At 37.4% G+C, this 17,679-nt stretch overlaps 1 protein-coding gene across 1 annotated transcript in view; it reads left to right on the top strand.

The window, feature by feature from the left end:
- Window positions 1–17,679, top strand: part of LOC307152271 (zinc finger SWIM domain-containing protein 6) — an 87,958-nt gene that overhangs the window by 41,155 nt on the left and 29,124 nt on the right. The window contains exons 2-4 of the mRNA XM_079860765.1: window positions 6,332–6,688; window positions 9,846–9,994; window positions 10,914–11,064. Coding sequence (XP_079716891.1) covers window positions 6,332–6,688; window positions 9,846–9,994; window positions 10,914–11,064 — 657 coding nt within the window. The remainder of the gene's footprint in view (window positions 1–6,331; window positions 6,689–9,845; window positions 9,995–10,913; window positions 11,065–17,679) is intronic.

Genomic DNA, 17,679 nt, shown 5'->3' with positions numbered 1-17,679 from the left:
ATATGGTTAGAATGGGAAAAATCACGAAATGCTACATGCAACTGTCCTCCAGATGAGAACCGCTACTCTAGATCAAAGTCTCAATTCATGATAAATGACTTTACCAACCAGACTTTACGATTGGCTCTTTTATTCAGAAGGCGGGGCTTATTCCGTCATATAGAGGGTATGCGTTGACGTCACTTTCCCGCGGGAACACACTCGCTCAGCCGGACTAAGTGGCAGAAGAGCTGCGGAGTGACTGGAGTTAATAGAGGAAACTGTGAAAACGCCAGTAAAACACACGATTATCAGTTTAAACTAAAGGTTGGACTCGATATAGTGTTTCTTACAGCTTACCACAGATCCAGTGATCATGATACTGACATGAAGCAGGAATCGTGTTTCCTGACATTTATATGAGCCTGATTTCAACGCCTGGGAAATACATAAAGCAAATTTGCCTGTGAACACTTTATATAAATATAATATAGTTAGGTTTAAATCCATGTGATCATTCATATCAATGTTAGATATATCATCATATCGTCCAGCACTAAATCTTGTGTCGTTTTTTTGTCAGTGTTTATTTAAAAATCATCCAATTATGCAGAATATACAATGGTAAATATTTAATTGATGAGTTGTAAACACAATATATAACAATACAATATATAGGGTGTGATTTTACCCCATAATTCAGCATATTGACACAATAATCACTGCAAATCCAGCTTTCTCTGCCTGTTTCTGTGAATTGCAGCGATTAATTTGCTTCTCTGTTCTGTATCTTTCATCAGTCTGTAAAAATATACCTCAGATTTCTGGTCAAATCTAGTTGTTGATTCGATCTCAAAGCTCTTTCCCGTTTTAGATGCGTTTTGTGTGTTTTTAACGGCATTCACGCTGAAAACAAATGCGGCCGCTCAGTGTTTCTGCCACTCAGTGGGCCCTATTTTAACGATCTGAAACGCAAGTGTCAAGCGCAAAGCGCAAGTAACTTTGTGGGTGGGTCTTGGGCGCTATTTTCCCGGCGGGATAATGACTCTTGCGCCCGGCGCAAATCTAAAATGGGTTGGTCTGAAGTAGCTTCATTATTCATAGGTGTGGTTTGGGCGTAACGTGAAATAAACCAATCAGAGCGACATCTCACATTCCCTTTAAGAGCAGGCGCACTTGTTCTAAAGCGGATTGCTATTATAACGTGGATTTGCCAGGAGCGGTTCACAGCCGAGGAGACCGACGTTCTCGTCAGGGACGTTGGGGATGGAGAAACACAGCCAAATTAACTTCGGTTAAACAGGCATATGATAATTTGGGTAAATGTGTAAACTAGATGTATGCTTTTATAATTATCTATCTATCTATCTATCTATCTATCTATCTATTGTAATAATGTATGATTTGCAAAAATGAAAACTGCTGCGTCTGTGTGTAGATGAATCAAAGTGTATGCGTGTTGTGCACTCTACATTGTTTATGGCCAAGCATGCGCCCTTAAAATAGCATATGAATAACATGCGCAACGCGCCACTGACTTTAAACTATTTTTTTTCGGTCAGTGGCGGAATTGTTTTCTAAACCTGTAAAATAGCATGAGGGAACGTTTGCGCCGGAACACGCCTCCTCTTTGCGCTGAACCGCCCCGGGGAGCGCAAGTGTATTTCTTAGTTAACCGACGTGCGTCTGTGGAGGGAAAAGTCCGCTGTGCGCGGGTGTGATACATGGGGAATGATACATGTGTCGCTGTACAAAGTCAATTGCGCTGGGTGTAAGATAGGGCCCAGTGTGTGTAACCACAATCACGTGATGTCACGCATAACCTCTATTGAAAAGTGTTACTGAAATTTTATGTAAATAGAAATTATGTATTTCTATATTGATTTAAAAACCGTGTATTTTTGTGTAATTGCGATTATTATGATGCCGCTCGTGATGTCACGCGCATACTCTCTATTTCCCCCCCCCAATCATAGTAATATATATATATATATATATATATATAAATATGAACGTGTTTGATTAGATAAACCATCCCTAATCTGAATCATGCAGCGGTAAATAGAAGTAGTACCTCCTCTTGTATTAGCGTGGTGTTTCTAGCATATAGTATCCTGCCGTGGTCCCGAGCTGCGTATCAGCTGTATATTGTCCTGCTGTGCCAGTCTGAAGTGTGTGAAGTCCTCGGGGTTTTACCTAAGTGCTTTAATAAAACTGACCACAGAGAAAATGTCTTAATTAAAGTCATGCTAATTGTCTTGTTGCCCCAGCTTCTCCATTAGCTCTGGTTTGAGCAGTAAATCCCCCTGCCGGGCGAACGCCGGCATCACTCACGCATCTATCAGCGCTCCGGCGTATAAAACTGATATACGACGGCGAATAATTATTTGTCATAAAACCCCAATAAATGTCACAGTAGCGTGTGTGAGGTAAGCTGGAGCCGCGTTCACACTCGCTTCAGTGTAGAGTCATTATGATAGAAGACGCCTTCACTTATATACCGGAAATGTTGTGATATGCTGTATTCTATAATACAAACCATTTTACATGACATTTGATGTTTTAGTTTATCATCTTAATGAACAGTTGAAAGTTTATATATATACAGTAGTCAACATCAATGGATCAAAAAATTCATCAAAGTTGTCGTGCGTGCTTGCGTGCACATGTGCGTGCGTGTGTGTGTGTACGTGCACATGTGCGTGTGTATCCATCTATCCATCTATCTGTCGCTCTTTCACTCTATCTATCTATCTATCTATCTGTTGCTCTTTCACTCTATCTATCTATCTATCTATCTATCTATCTATCTATCTATCTATCTATCTATCTATCTATCTATCTATCTATCAGTTGCTCCATCCATCTATTTGTTGCTCTTTCACTCTATCTATCGCTCTCTATCTATTGTTCTGTCTATTGCTCTATCGCTCAATCCATCTATTTGTCGCTCTGTCGCTCACTCTATCTGTCCATTGCTCTATCATTCTATTTTCTAATATTTTTTGCGTAAAGAAAAAGAAGCCTATCAGTAATGTGAAGTATGAAGTTTGTTTTGTTTATTTGTGTTTATTAATCTTACTGTTGAGGAGGTCATGTGACCCAGGAGGTCATGTGACCCAGACTGGGCGTCGTGCTCTGTTCGCGCTGCTCTGGATTCATTTGGGTCGTGATGAATAGCAGAATCTCTCCTGCGTTTGTTTATATTGCCTTCCAAATCTGCGCTTACTTTCATTATTACCTTCCCCGTCCTCGGGGAGCGTTTTAGAGGAAAATAATTTTGATTATGAAGCTCGCCGTCTGAGAGTTGTGTTGGTGTGTGTTGGTGATTGAACACAGCGCTGTAAGTGGCCGTCTGGAGACCGCCGGCATAATTAGTTGATTTGCGGCGTGATATGCGAAACATCGCTTCTTTTGTTGAATTAGAAAATGAATAGAGTTGTTTCCTGTGTTGAGGAATCCCCCTTAAACAAGTCTAGACGCACGTCTTTTTCTTTATTCTTCATTATTCTTCATATATTTACAGTTCCCTGTTGGGTTGTAATTCCAACTGTCGTGAATGTCAAGATTTTTGTATCGATATATTTCTTCTATATTATATTTATATTATTTATAATCTGTAGTACTTGTATAGTCTTGCGCATATTTTCTCTCAAATATTTGTTTTCTGTATCTCTGTTTTTCACTCCTCTGTGTAACTGACCAGTTTTAATCATTTTTATGATAACACTTTATAATAAGGTTCAGTAGTTAATATTAGTTAAACATTAACTTACAATGAGCAATACATTTGTTACAGTATTTCTTAATCTTTGTTAATGTTAGTTAATAAAATCCAGCTGTTCATTGTGTGTTCATGTTAGTTCACAGTGCATTAACTAATGTTAACAAATACAACCTTTGATTTTAATAACTTATTAGTAAATATTGAAATTAATATTAACTAAGTTTAATAAATGGTGTAGAAGTATTGTTCATGTTAACTAAGGTAGTGAACTAATGTTAACTAATGAAGCTTATTGTAAAGTGTTACCATTTTTATCATATATATATATATATATATATATATATATAGGCTACATACATACGCGAGTATTAGCCACATCTTCAGTTTCCACACACACCTGCACATGAGGAGTGAGGAGGAGAAAACGGCGTCTTATGTAAGTGTTGTTGCTGAAAACATTGAGCCAGTTCCTCTGCGCTGTGTTTGTGCTCTTGAACACTGGTTAGAAATCGCTCCTGGCATCTTCTTTCTCCACATCCTACAAGCTAATGCTTTTCTCAAGTGATCGAATATATTTAGCGTTGTGGAAGAGGCGTAGCCTATAGGTGGACACCGCTGGGTCAGCACATTGAGAAAGGAAGTGAAACTTGAACATTCATCCTTTTTCTCTTGTAGCAATAGTGGGCCGGTCCCACCACTAACAGGAGATGTGTGTTACTGGGAGGAGTGTGTTTTACCCTGAAGAGGCACAGACACCTTTAAACAGCAGTTTAGAATGTATTGTTTTCTGAGTGTGTGTGTGTGTGTGTGTGTGTGTGTGTGTGTGTGTGTGTACTAGGCAGTAAGGATATAGGATTGTCACAATACCAACTGACAGGACAAAGTATTTTTAAATATATTTATAGTTCATATTAAATATATTTAATTTTAAATGTTTAATTAGAATTTTATTTATATTAATTTCTAGTTTTGTTTACAAACAGTAGGACAAATGAAAAAAGTTATTTTGAATATTAAAAAAAGCTTTTTATAGATTTTTTTTTTAATGATTCATTATTTTATTATGTTTTATTTTGTTTTGATTTATTTTACTTTTTGTTCTTATTTATTTTTCAATGATTTTGAGTTTTTTTTTTATAATACACTTGAAAACCATTATTATTGAAATATTTAATTTAATTTAGTTTGATTTTAATTTCTTTTAATTTAATTTTTTTTTAATTTTTTTTTTTTAATTTTTTTTTAATAATCCACTAAAATACAAGCAGTGGGACAAATGGAAACAATAGAACGAAGAAGTGAAGAGTGCTTTAAGTGCTTCAGTATTGGAAAGACCCGGGCAGTGAAGTGAAGTCTGCTAGACGGCAGATCTGAACTCTCTGGCGTTCGTTAGGCGGCTGGGATTAATACACACTCATTAATATCTGCTTTACTTCCTAGTTCATGTACGACTCTCCGCCTCTTCTGGATCGGCAGCAAGGGCTTCAAATAATATTCAAATGAGCATATGCATTATTCAGTCCTGCCTTTGTAGTGGCACACACAGCTCCGCCCACACACACACACACACACACACATACACACACACACACACACACACACACACACACACACACACACACACACACACACACACACACACACACACACACACACACACACACACACACACACACACACACACACACACACACACCCACCTGTTCACCAACAGTAGACTGAGACTTCCTCACCCTCTCTTCCTCTTTTTAAACCATCCCTGGATCACTTTTCAGGATTTCATTATACTTTTACAATGTTTTGAGTTTTGTTTTTGCTTTGCTTTGCTTTGCTTTGTTTGTTGTTTTTGTTTATATTAATTTATATTTTTATATTTGTTTTATTTAATATTTTATTTAATATTTTATTTAATTTATTTTTTATAATTATTTTATTTTGTCTAATATATTATTTTATATTTATATTTTTTATATTTATATTTTTTATATTTATATTTTATATGTATATTTTACTAGATTTTATTCACTAGAGTAAAACTGATCAGTTATAAAATAATAAAGCCTAATCATTTAAAATACTGAATTTCAAAGCATATAGTCAGAAAACATTGACGTACAATTATTATTATTATTTTTTTTAATAGATTTAAATCTTTTATAGATTTGATTTAATTACCAATAAATAGATTAATTTTATTTTGTTTTGTTTTTACTTTTTGTTCTTATTTATTTTTCAATGTTTTTTAGTAATACACTTGAAAACCGCCATTATTCGTATATTTAATTCATTTATTTTTATTTAGTTCTTTTTTTTTCTTTTTTCTGTTTTTATTGATTTTGAGTTTTTTTTAATAATCCGCTACTAGATTTATATTTACTAGATTTTATTCACTAAACTGATCAGTTTTAAAAAATAAAGCCTAATCATTTAAAATACTGAATTTCAGAGCATATAGTCAGAAAACATTGGAAGTTTGTCGTATTTTTGATCATCTGCTAAAGAGAAAACCGCCCGGTCTGTTGAAGCAACACGTGATCAGAGCAAACTGAAGATCTGTGTCGAGTTTGATGGATGCAATAACACTCAATCCAACATAAATGAACCCTTTCCTTCTGTGTGTCTCAGGTTTCCACCTCAGCGGCACCGTGACAGAGCCGGCCACGCCGTCCGAGCCCGAGATGGTGTGTAGCGTAGCCATCAGCTTCGACCGCTGCAAGATCACCTCGGTGACGTGCGGATGCGGGAACAAGGACATCTTCTACTGCGCACACGTGGTGGCGCTCTCCCTGTACCGCGTACGGAGGCCCGAGCAGGTCAAACTTCACCTGCCCATCTCAGAGACTCTCTTCCAGATGAACAGGGACCAGTTGCAGAAGTTTGTGCAGTATCTCATCACCGTCCACCACACGGAGGTCCTGCCCACGGCACAGAAACTGGCGGACGAGATCCTCTCGCAGAACTCGGAGATCAATCAAGTCCACGGTGAGATCCGCTTCAAGAGCCCTTCACGTCAAGAGCGCTGCTACTTCACATTCCTGCAGTCTCTGTCACAACTAGGCTACACAACGGCTTTAACGGTTTCTAAATATGCATACGTGAATTATATATACAGTCAAACCAAAAATGATTCAGACACCAGATATTTGGCAATTTGGATGTAGTTAACAATTCTGGAATGGATGCATTTGATTTCCTCATGCGTCAGCTAAATATCTAGCCGAATATTTCGTTTATGAAGCATGCCTTGAACAGTTTGCTCAAGTATTGCACATGGTATAGACAAGAGTTGTCAAAATCCCATTCCTGCAGAGTTTAGCTACAACCTTTTCCAATACACCTGATTAGAAGGTCCTATAAGACCTTAATTTGGTGGTTTAGTTGTCTAACTAGTATGGGAGCTAAACCCAGGAACGGGACCCTCTAAAAGTTGATAGTCCAATAAGCGTAAAAATGCATTGATTTAAATAGTCAAACCAAAAATTATTCAGAGACCAGATAAAAATTTAAAACACTATAGTTCATTTCTGTAAGTGAGGATAGCAAAATAAAGTAAACTGTGACATATTATACACTAATATTCTTCATACAGTGACTACCAGTGACATTTATCAAAATTTGGGAGCAAAAATGATTGGGACACTTTGAGCTGATCATGTTTTGCTGAAGTGTGTTTTCTTTAATTGCTAATGCTCTTTTTACACACAGACTGAACAAAATGAAGCATTGCTTGGTGATTGGTTGAGCTAAACTGGTATTATCTAATAGTGTAGTTAAATTTAACAGCTGACAGATATTCAACATAATTCATGTGTGAGACAGTCTAACAGAAGGACGGACAAAACCAGTCAAATATCAACTGAGTTCTGCTCATATTTTATTACCATTCTCTCTAAACTATAGCGAATAAACTGATAATGTGAGAAATGTTGAAGGTGTCTGAATAAGTTTTGGTTTGACTGTAATACAAATGAAAAAATTAACAATGAAAACATCAAATATATGATTATATGGTAACACAAGGTTTCATTAGTTAACATGAAATAACTATGAACAATACTTCAACAGCATTTATTCATCTTTGTTAATTTCAGCATTTACTAATACATTATTAAAATCAAAGCTTGTATTTGTTAACATTAGTTAATGCACTGTGAACTAACATGAACACACAATGAACAGCTGTTTTATCAATTAACATAAAAAAATGTAATAAATGCTGTTACAAATGTATTGATAGTTAGCTCATGTTAGATAATTCATTAACTAGTGTGAACAAATGAAACCTTATTGTAAAGTGTTACAGATTATATATTTATATTGGTCACTGTAGTTAATATGCTGTTTTGTCTCTTTCATTTCCTTTTTTTTTTTGTTATGTCGAGTTTAGAATAGATTTTCTGTTATGCTAAATTTTTTGGTTTTTATTTATTTGTTTTTTTATTTAGTAGTTTTTAGGTTTTTTGTACATTTTTATTTTATATATTTTTTTGTTTATTTTATTTTTTACCTATTTTTTTATTATTTTTTATTTTTATATATTTTTTTATCATCTTTATTTTTAAATCTTCTATAGGAAAACTGGTCAGTTTAAAAAAATAAAGCCTAATTATCTAAAATGCAGAGTTTCATGGGAGGGGCTATATTCTGTATTTGTAGCATATTTTTATTCTTCGGGCATTTTATTTATTTATTTATTTATTCATTTATTATTTATTTATTTGCATCCTCTGTCTGATTCCTAGAATTAAACGAGCTGTTTTTGCTGCTGCAGCTTTAGGATTTCTGTATGTTTCTGACATTTGATTAGCCATTTTTCCATATGTTACATAGAATGCCTGTAAATATAGTCTGTAATATATTAATTAGCTCACAATAGTGGCATCATAGCCATGAAGATATCGTCTTTAAGATGTTCTTGCAATCTTGATTTCAATAGATTCTCTGGACTGAGGGGGGAGTTTGTTAATGAACGTAGTAAATTAAACTTTTTTTGTGGGGGGAAAATGGCAAACAAATGCCTATTTTTCAAAAAGTTTGGCTGATTTTTATAAAGTGCATGCACATTTCCATTAGCATTCTGATCTATGCATCGGCCTGGAGCTGTCGGTCCCAGAGCCTGATGACATCAATCTAAAGGGAAAGAAAGACTCTTATAGTCTCTTATCATTTCGGCATTAGGCACAATGGTCATATTATATTTCACTTTTGTCGGGAAGGGGAAATCTAAAGCGGATGTGCCAATTATAGGGGGAAAAAACGTCGGCGAACAGCACACTGCAGAACGGGGGAAAAGGAAGTGCTTTCATCAGTGTGAGGTCACGGCTGGAATGCAGGAAGTTGGTTTGATGTGGCATCTAATAAATCTTTACTATAGACCCTCAGCATTGTCGACTTCAGCCGTTGTTTGGGGTTCGGGGGTTTTCTTTCCCTGCGTGTGTGCGATTTTAGACCAGCTTCTGCATCGCATTAAAGACGACCTGTTATGCCGCCTTACGAAGTCTTGATGTTTTCAGGCTCTACTAGAACAGGTTTTCCTGCTTGAATGTTGATTATTCTCCTCATATTCTCCATTGTTGCGGCTCCTCTCTTCCCAGTCTGTCAGTAACGCTCTGTTTAGTTCCTGTCTCTATGAAGCCCCTCCTTCTGAAAAGCACACTGTGCTCTGATTGGTCGGCTGGAGCAGTGTGTTGTGATTGGTTGAGTGTGTTTGGGAAAAGTCCCGCCCCTTACCATAACCGCCAGTTTAACACACTACTAACTAACTCAACCAGGCCCCGCCCCTTTATTCTGCGTATTAATTATTATAATGAGGAATATTGTGACGTGTTCGTTCCCGGAAGAAACTCAAGACTACAATGGAGGCGTTTCAGGGAGTTCAGAAACACTGACACTGATATAGAGAAGAACTTTACAGATATTTTTCATGATCAAACAGCAACACTACACACTAAAGAAAGATGAACATGGACAAAAGTATAATCTTTAGAGTTCCTTAAACGCTCTGTATTAAATGCATTGAAGATTTTGTGCTGATAGATTCTCTGGCTTTGATTTTTCGTTAGTAAGTTTGATCATCAGTTTTAATTGAAAGCATCAGCACACCGTTAGCTGATCGCCTGGTTGTGTATTTGTGCCTCAGGGGCCCCGGACCCCACAGCGGGGGCCAGCGTGGACGACGAGAACTGCTGGCATCTGGACGAGGAGCAGGTCCAGGAGCAGGTCAAACTCTTCCTCTCCCAGGGTGGATACCACGGCTCGGGAAAACAGCTCAATCTCCTGTTTTCAAAGGTGGGGTGAAGCTCAACTTAAACATGAGGACTTGCTTGTGATGATCTTCCCTTTTCCACATCACTGCATTAGCATTTCAAGTGATAAACTAAATGTAATGCTGAAAGTTTTTCAGCCTGATAGGGTAAACCTACCCAAGTACATTTGAAGAAAATTCAATGCATTCTGTCCGGTTGATCTCTTACGTCAAGCATGATGCAAAATATTGTTCTATTTGCAAGCAAAATACTGTAAAAAGCTACAAAATCACTGCCATTAGAAAGAAAAACATCATGTTTTATGCGAATGTTGAACCAATTTTGAACCAATGAGATTTCACTGTGGGAGGAGCTTCACTTCCTTTTGTTTTTAAGTCTTGGGTCAGTTTATATAAATCTTTTATTCAGCAAAGATGCATTAAAATGATGAAAAGTTGCATTTATAATGTTTAAAAAAATCTATTTAAAATAAATGCTGTTCTTTTGAACTTTCTATTCATCAAATTTGTCACAGTTCCCTCAAATATGAAGCAGCACGACTGTTTTCAACATTGATAATAATCATAAATGTTTCTTGAGCATCAAATCATCATATTAGAGTGATTTCTGAAGGATCATGTGACACTAAAGACTGGAGTAATGATGCTGAAAATTCAGCTTTGATCACAGGAATAAATTACACTTTAATATATATTCACATAGAAAACAGCTGATTTATACTAGAATAATATTTCACTGTTTTTACTGTATTTTTGATCAAATAAATGCAGTTTTGGTGAGCAGAAGAGATTTATTCCATGCATTTGTGGCTATTTAGAACAAAAACGGATAAACATTGAAATTGCAGAATGTCTGGTTTGGAAACAGTGTCAGGTTTAGCACTCTCCTCATGATGGTGCAAGAGTTTAAATCTTCCGTGTGCGTTTGCACGTGTGCTTCAGGTACGGGAGATGCTGAAGATGCGGGACTCGAACGGCGCTCGCATGCTAACGCTGATCACGGAGCAGTTCATGGCCGACCCGCGGCTGGCTCTGTGGCGGCAGCAGGGAACCACCATGACGGACAAATACCGGCAGCTGTGGGACGAGTTAGGTGAGAACAACACTGGCTTTTGCTCTTTCTTCCACACAGACAGTATTTAAAGTGCAGTATCATTAAAGTCCCCCTGTGGTGAAAATCAAGCTTTTAATGTTGTTTATGTGTCTATGTGGTGTTTTTAATCTGCTTTAAGACAAACCATGTGTGAATTCATAAGTCGACAGCATTGCTGAGTATTTCCTCCTTAAAACTGCAGTGAACCAAAGACAGTCTCAAAAACACGCTTTGAAATCGCTGGTGTTTCTGACGTCACAAACTACCTTGTAACCAATCAGATCAACGTGTGATCGTCAACCAGTGGATCTCTGAGCTGAGGGAGTGAGTGGAGGCAGGGCTCATTTGCATATTCATAGAACCGCGCATACTAAATGAGGCGAGGGTGTCGAGTTACATTCAAGCTGTTTTAAGGCATGAAGAAATTGTTTTTCAAGGAAAAAAACGTTTAAATATATAATTTTGGTGATCAAAGATGAGTTTTAAGGGATAAAATTATTGACTACAGGGAGACTTTAAGTCTTGATGTTTTCAGGCTCTACTAGAACAGGTTTTCCTACTTGAATGTTGATTATTTTCCTCATATTCCCCATTGTTGCGGCTCCTCTCTTCCCAGTCTGTCAGTAACGCTCTGTTTACTTCCTGTCTCTATGAAGCCCCTCCTTCTGAAAAGCACACTGTGCTCTGATTGGTCGGCTGGATCAGTGTGTTGTGATTGGTCGAGCGCTTCGAGTGTGTTTGGGAAATGTCCCGCCTCTTACCATAACCACCAGTTTAACACACTACTAACTAACTCAACCAGGCCCCGCCCCTTTATTCTGCGTATTAATTATTATAATGAGGAATATTGTGACGTGTTCGTTCCCGGAAGAAACTCAAGACTACAATGAGTTCAGAAACACTGACACTGATATAGAGAATAACTTTGTCGTCCTTTATCATGCTCAAACAGCAACACTACACACTAAAGAAAGCGGAATAGGACTCCTTTAAGACTAGAACGCATGTCGGCCTGTGTGAGTCGGTCGTTGTTTCTCAGTCAGGCGTGTTTTTAGAGTCCGTCTGCCCTGCACTCAGCGTCTGTGCGGATCTCTGTTTAAAATCCACCTGAGTCTCTGAGGACGGCCATTTAGAGGAGACTGCAGTTGCCAGATTGCATATTCGTAGCTTTTGCTCTTGATCAATATTGCATATTCTTTTCCCTCTTAAAACCCTCTCGGGTGTTTCCATCTAAAATATACTGTGGTAAGCACACAAGCAGACACGACCGCTAGAAACCGTCGGCGCACTTTAGCCCGTTTCCGAAGTGCTGCGTCTATTGCTTCAATTACTGTAACTGGATCAAAACGCTCAGAGCCAACAACAAATGTTGTTTTACTGCCATTCAATCCACCTAGCATATTATATACAAGGAATATATCATGCTTTTTCCGCCTTTCCATCTCAATCTCCTGCTATCAGCACTATTGGAATGAAAGTGGTGAAAATTGGAAGGACGTGTAATCATTTTAATTGTGACTGGCTCGCCACATCATGCTAGCCTGCCAATTCTCAAATCCTGTGATGTTTCATCAATTTTGCCTTGGCACTGGGCGGATGTGGGCACAATTGCTGGCGTTCAGGTCCCCGGAGCCGAGCTCAGAAGCAGAGCGGGAGATAAACACTAGACTGACGCTGCGTTCAAGCCATTCCATGAGATGACTTATGCAAGTACGCTAGTCGAGCTTGATCTTATGCGATGAAATGTGGCCAAACGCAATTCGTAATGTGGCACAAATGCTTTTTTTCTCAGTATTATTGTAAACTACTACTACTACATCTACTGTTAAATATGGAAGCTTGTTTCTGCCTCAGAATAAAACATTTTAAAAGATAATTTTGACTTTATAACTTGCAATTTTGACTTTATATCTCACAATTCTGACTTTATATCTCACAATTCTGACTTTATAACTCGCAATTTTGACTTTATATCACAATTCTGACTTTATAACTCGCAATTTTGACTTTATATCACACAGTTCTGACTTTATAACTCGCAATTTTGACTATATCTCACAATTCTGACTTTAGAACTAGCAATTTTGACATTATCACACAATTGACTTTATAACTCGCAATTTTGACTTTATATGACAATTCTGACTTTATAACTCACAATTCTGACTTTATAACTCACAATTCTGACTTTATATCTCGCAATTTTGACTATATCACAGTTCTGACTTTATAACTCGCAATTTTGACTTTATATCTCACAATTCTGACTTTATATCTCACAATTCTGACTTTATAACTCGCAATTTTGACTTTATATCACAATTCTGACTTTATATCTCACAATTCTGACTTTATAACTCGCAATTTTGACTTTATATCACAATTCTGACTTTATAACTTGCAATTTTGACATTATATTACACAATTCTGACTTTATAACTCGCAATTTTGACTTTATATCACACAGTTCTGACTTTATAACTCGCAATTTTGACATTATCACACAATTCTGACTTTATAACTCGCAATTTTGACTTTATATGACAATTCTGACTTTATAACTCACAATTTTGACATTATATCACACAATTCTGACTTTATAACTCGCAATTTTGACTTATCACAATTCTGACTTTATAATTTGCAATTTTGACTTTATATCTCACAATTCTGACTTTATAACTCGCAATTTTGACTTTATCACACAGTTCTGACTTTATAACTCGCAATTTTGACTTTATTTCTCACAATTCTGACTTTATAACTCGCAATTTTGACTTTATCACACAGTTCTGACTTTATAACTCGCAATTTTGACTTTATATCTCATAATTCTGACTTTATAACTAGCAATTTTGACATTATATCACAATTCTGACTTTATAACTCGCAATTTTGACTTTATATCTCACAATTCTGAGATAAAAAGTCAGAATTGTGAGATTAAAAAGTTGCAATTACCTTTTTTATTTTTTATTCTGTAGCGGAAACAAGCTTCCATAGTTAAAAGCATTTACACTACCTTTCAAAAGTTTGGGGTCATCAGAAAGTTTTTTTAATTTTATTTTTTTTAAAGAAATTATCTTTTTACTCATCAGGGACGCATTAAATTGATCAAAAGTGATAGACATTTATAATGTTACTAAAAGATTCTATTGCAAATAAATGCGGTTCTTTAGAACTTTCTATTAATCAAAGAATCCTGAAAAATAAAATGTATCACAGTTTCCACAAACTGTTTTCAACACTGATAATAATCATAAATGTTTCTTGATCATCAAATCATCATATTAGAGTGATTTCTGAAGGATCATGTGACACTGAAGACTGGAGTAAATTCAGCTTTGATCAATGGAATAAATGATATAATATATTCACATAGAAAACAGCTGATTTACATTCTAATAATATTTCACTGTGTTTACTTTTGATGCAGCCTCATGTGCTTTCATATCTCTATGCGTATAGGCAAAGAGCTGTTTGAAAGCTTTAAGAGCTGGAGTTTTCGAGGGCTGATGCTTTTGTTTCCGAGCTGATGGTGCGACGACAAGGAATTTGCGGGGTTGAAGAAGATTAGCGGGCGTTTGTGCGCTGTGAGGCCTCTGTGTGTTTGATGGAGGATGAGGAGAGGCTGCAGAAGGGGAAGACCTTTGTGTCACAGAGGGGAAGTTGGCTGTTTAACGAGTGGCCCCTGGACAGGGCCTCACAACCAACACCAGCCCTACACACTAGTAATGTTGAGTCCCACTGAATTAAGGGAAATGCAGTTTGCAATATGTATTGTGTATCCCAGATTATTCTGGTCTGGTTTACTGATTAATTGGCTAAGAACGGCTCACTTAGACAGGATGACAGACGCTGACTGATGTGTGAAACAAAGCACGCACTGGACCTTCACTTTATGAAATATTTAGGATACATTTGAAAACAGTGAATAGATGGGAAGCAAACATATTAAATAAAATTACCATAAAATTAGTCTAGTTGTTCATTTTATTATTATTAATAATAATAATAATAATAATATTTAATAATAATCTTTATATAAAAATATGTGTATATGTGTATGTGTGTGTGTGTAGCTATATATTATATTATATTATATTATATTATATTATATTATATTATATTATATTATATTATATTATATTATATTATATTATATTATATTATATTAAAGTTTGAAGCTTGTGATGTTTGTTGGTTACCATGAAATCAAAATTGACAATTGAACATTGCTGTTTATTTTGATTGATTTATCGGTGCAAATCATTATTGTGTTAAATTCATGTTCCTGGTAATATTGAATCAGAATAAGTTCCTCTTGCAGCATCTCTTCTCTTCTCTGATGATGTGGGCGGGGCAACCTGTCACTCACATGAGATCCACCAATAGCAAACCACAACCATCCTATCAATTCCCACAGACACAATCAAGCCCCGCCCACATTTGTTCTTGTTTGCGAAGCGTTTCACTCGTATACACGTCACAATAGGAAAGAAACGTCAGATTTGAAGCCGACTTTAACCTGCAGTATTTCTGTGTTCAGACTGCAGTATATGAAGCGATCACTGAAAAGTTGTTCCAAGTGTGCTCCTCCTCTTCGAGAGCTGAAGAACTGGTGAAGGGACCAGGTTCATTAAAAAGAGGAGAGAGAGATCTGAGTCTCTCTCTCTCTCTCTCAGATGAATCATTACGCCTGTCAGGCCCTCTAAGCCCTGGCGTAATTGGAGAGGCCGTCGTTATGAAGGCTCCCCCTCCTCTTCCTCCCTGACAGGCGCGATAATGCGAAGACCATTTCATTAAATCCCGGACACTTAATCTGACACCGGCGGTCAGGTAGTCTGAGGATGAGGAGCTGCCAGCGAGTGTGAGAGGAAGATTACAGCGCAGATTTATACGCTCGCTCCTCCCAGCATCCTTCACTCTGTCTCTTCCTTCATCCGTCTTTCGCTGCGAGCGGGTCGCTTTTGTTGAGGAACAAAGGCTCGCTAGCATCAGGCAGGTCTCGGATCGCTTTTATTCAGTGTTTTAGCAATCATGCTTGGTGCCGCTAGTGGCAGTCGCCGTATGCATTGCCGTCGGCCCCATGGAAACCCCCATACAGCTTGAGCGGTGAATATGTTTATGCACTCAATACAGTCATTCACTCACGGATCAGACGTCAGTAGTTGTGTAGATGTTGGTGTGTGTGTGTGTGTATGAGAGAGTGTGAAACCAGTAAGGACGTCGAGAATTGGCGTCTTGTGATACTAAGCGTTATAGAAGAGTGCAGACGTTAATGAACCAAGCGTCATCAATTCATGAAAAGCTGATTTTCTGTAATACTTAATTTCTAACCCTACTTCTCTCAAAGAGGCATTAAAGTCTCTGAGATTTATTATATCATATTATATTATATTATATTATATTAATTATATTAATGCATCATCAAATTATAATACAATATATGTGCAAAGGTTTTTGCTGGGAAAATATATTAAACAAATTAAAATATATATATATTATATATTTAAAATATCTGTGGGTGTGTGTGTTAATATTATTATGATATTTGGAGATTATTATTAGTTATTAATAATGTTCCTGAATGTGTGTTCCTGAATGTGCGTTCCTGAATGTGCGTTCCTGAACGCGAGTTCCTGAATGTGTGTTCCTGAATGTGTTCCTGAATGTGTTCCTGAATGCGTTCCTGAATGTGTTCCTGAATGTGTGTTCCTGAATGTGTGTTCCTGAATGTGTGTTCCTGAATGTGTTCCTGAATGTGTTCCTGAATGTGTTCCTGAATGTGTTCCTGAATGTGCGTTCCTGAATGTGCGTTCCTGAATGTGCGTTCCTGAATGTGCGTTCCTGAATGTGCGTTCCTGAATGTGCGTTCCTGAATGTGCGTTCCTGAATAAATGTGTTCCTGAATGTGTTCCTGAATGTGTTCCTGAATGCGTTCCTGAATGCATTCCTGAATGCGTTCCTGAATGCGTTCCTGAATGTGCGTTCCTGAATGTGCGTTCCTGAACGTGTTCCTGAACGTGTTCCTGAATGTGCGTTCCTGAATGTGTGTTCCTGAATGTGCGTTCCTGAATAGCGTTCCTGAATGTGCGTTCCTGAATGTGCGTTCCTGAACGTGTTCCTGAATGTGTTCCTGAATGTGTTCCTGAATGTGTTCCTGAATGTGTTCCTGAATGTGCGTTCCTGAATGTGCGTTCCTGAATGTGCGTTCCTGAATGTGCGTTCCTGAATGTGTTCCTGAATGTGTTCCTGAATGTGTTCCTGAATGCGTTCCTGAACGTGCGTTCCTGAATGTGTTCCTGAATGTGTTCCTGAATGTGTTCCTGAATGTGTTCCTGAATGTGTGTTCCTGAATGCGTTCCTGAATGTGTGTTCCTGAATGTGTGTTCCTGAATGTGTGTTCCTGAATGTGCGTTCCTGAATGTGCGTTCCTGAATGTGCGTTCCTGAATGTGCGTTCCTGAATGTGCGTTCCTGAATGTGTTCCTGAATGTGTGTTCCTGAATGTGTGTTCCTGAATGTGTGTTCCTGAATGTGTGTTCCTGAATGCGCGTTCCTCCTGAATGTGCGTTCCTGAATGTGCGTTCCTGAATGTGCGTTCCTGAATGTG

The sequence above is a fragment of the Squalius cephalus genome (assembly GCF_949319135.1).
Source record: "Squalius cephalus genome assembly, chromosome: 24".
Classification (NCBI taxonomy): Eukaryota; Metazoa; Chordata; class Actinopteri; order Cypriniformes; family Leuciscidae; genus Squalius; species Squalius cephalus.
The sequence above is the reverse complement of the archived record's forward strand: the minus strand, read 5'-3'. Positions and strand labels throughout refer to the sequence as shown.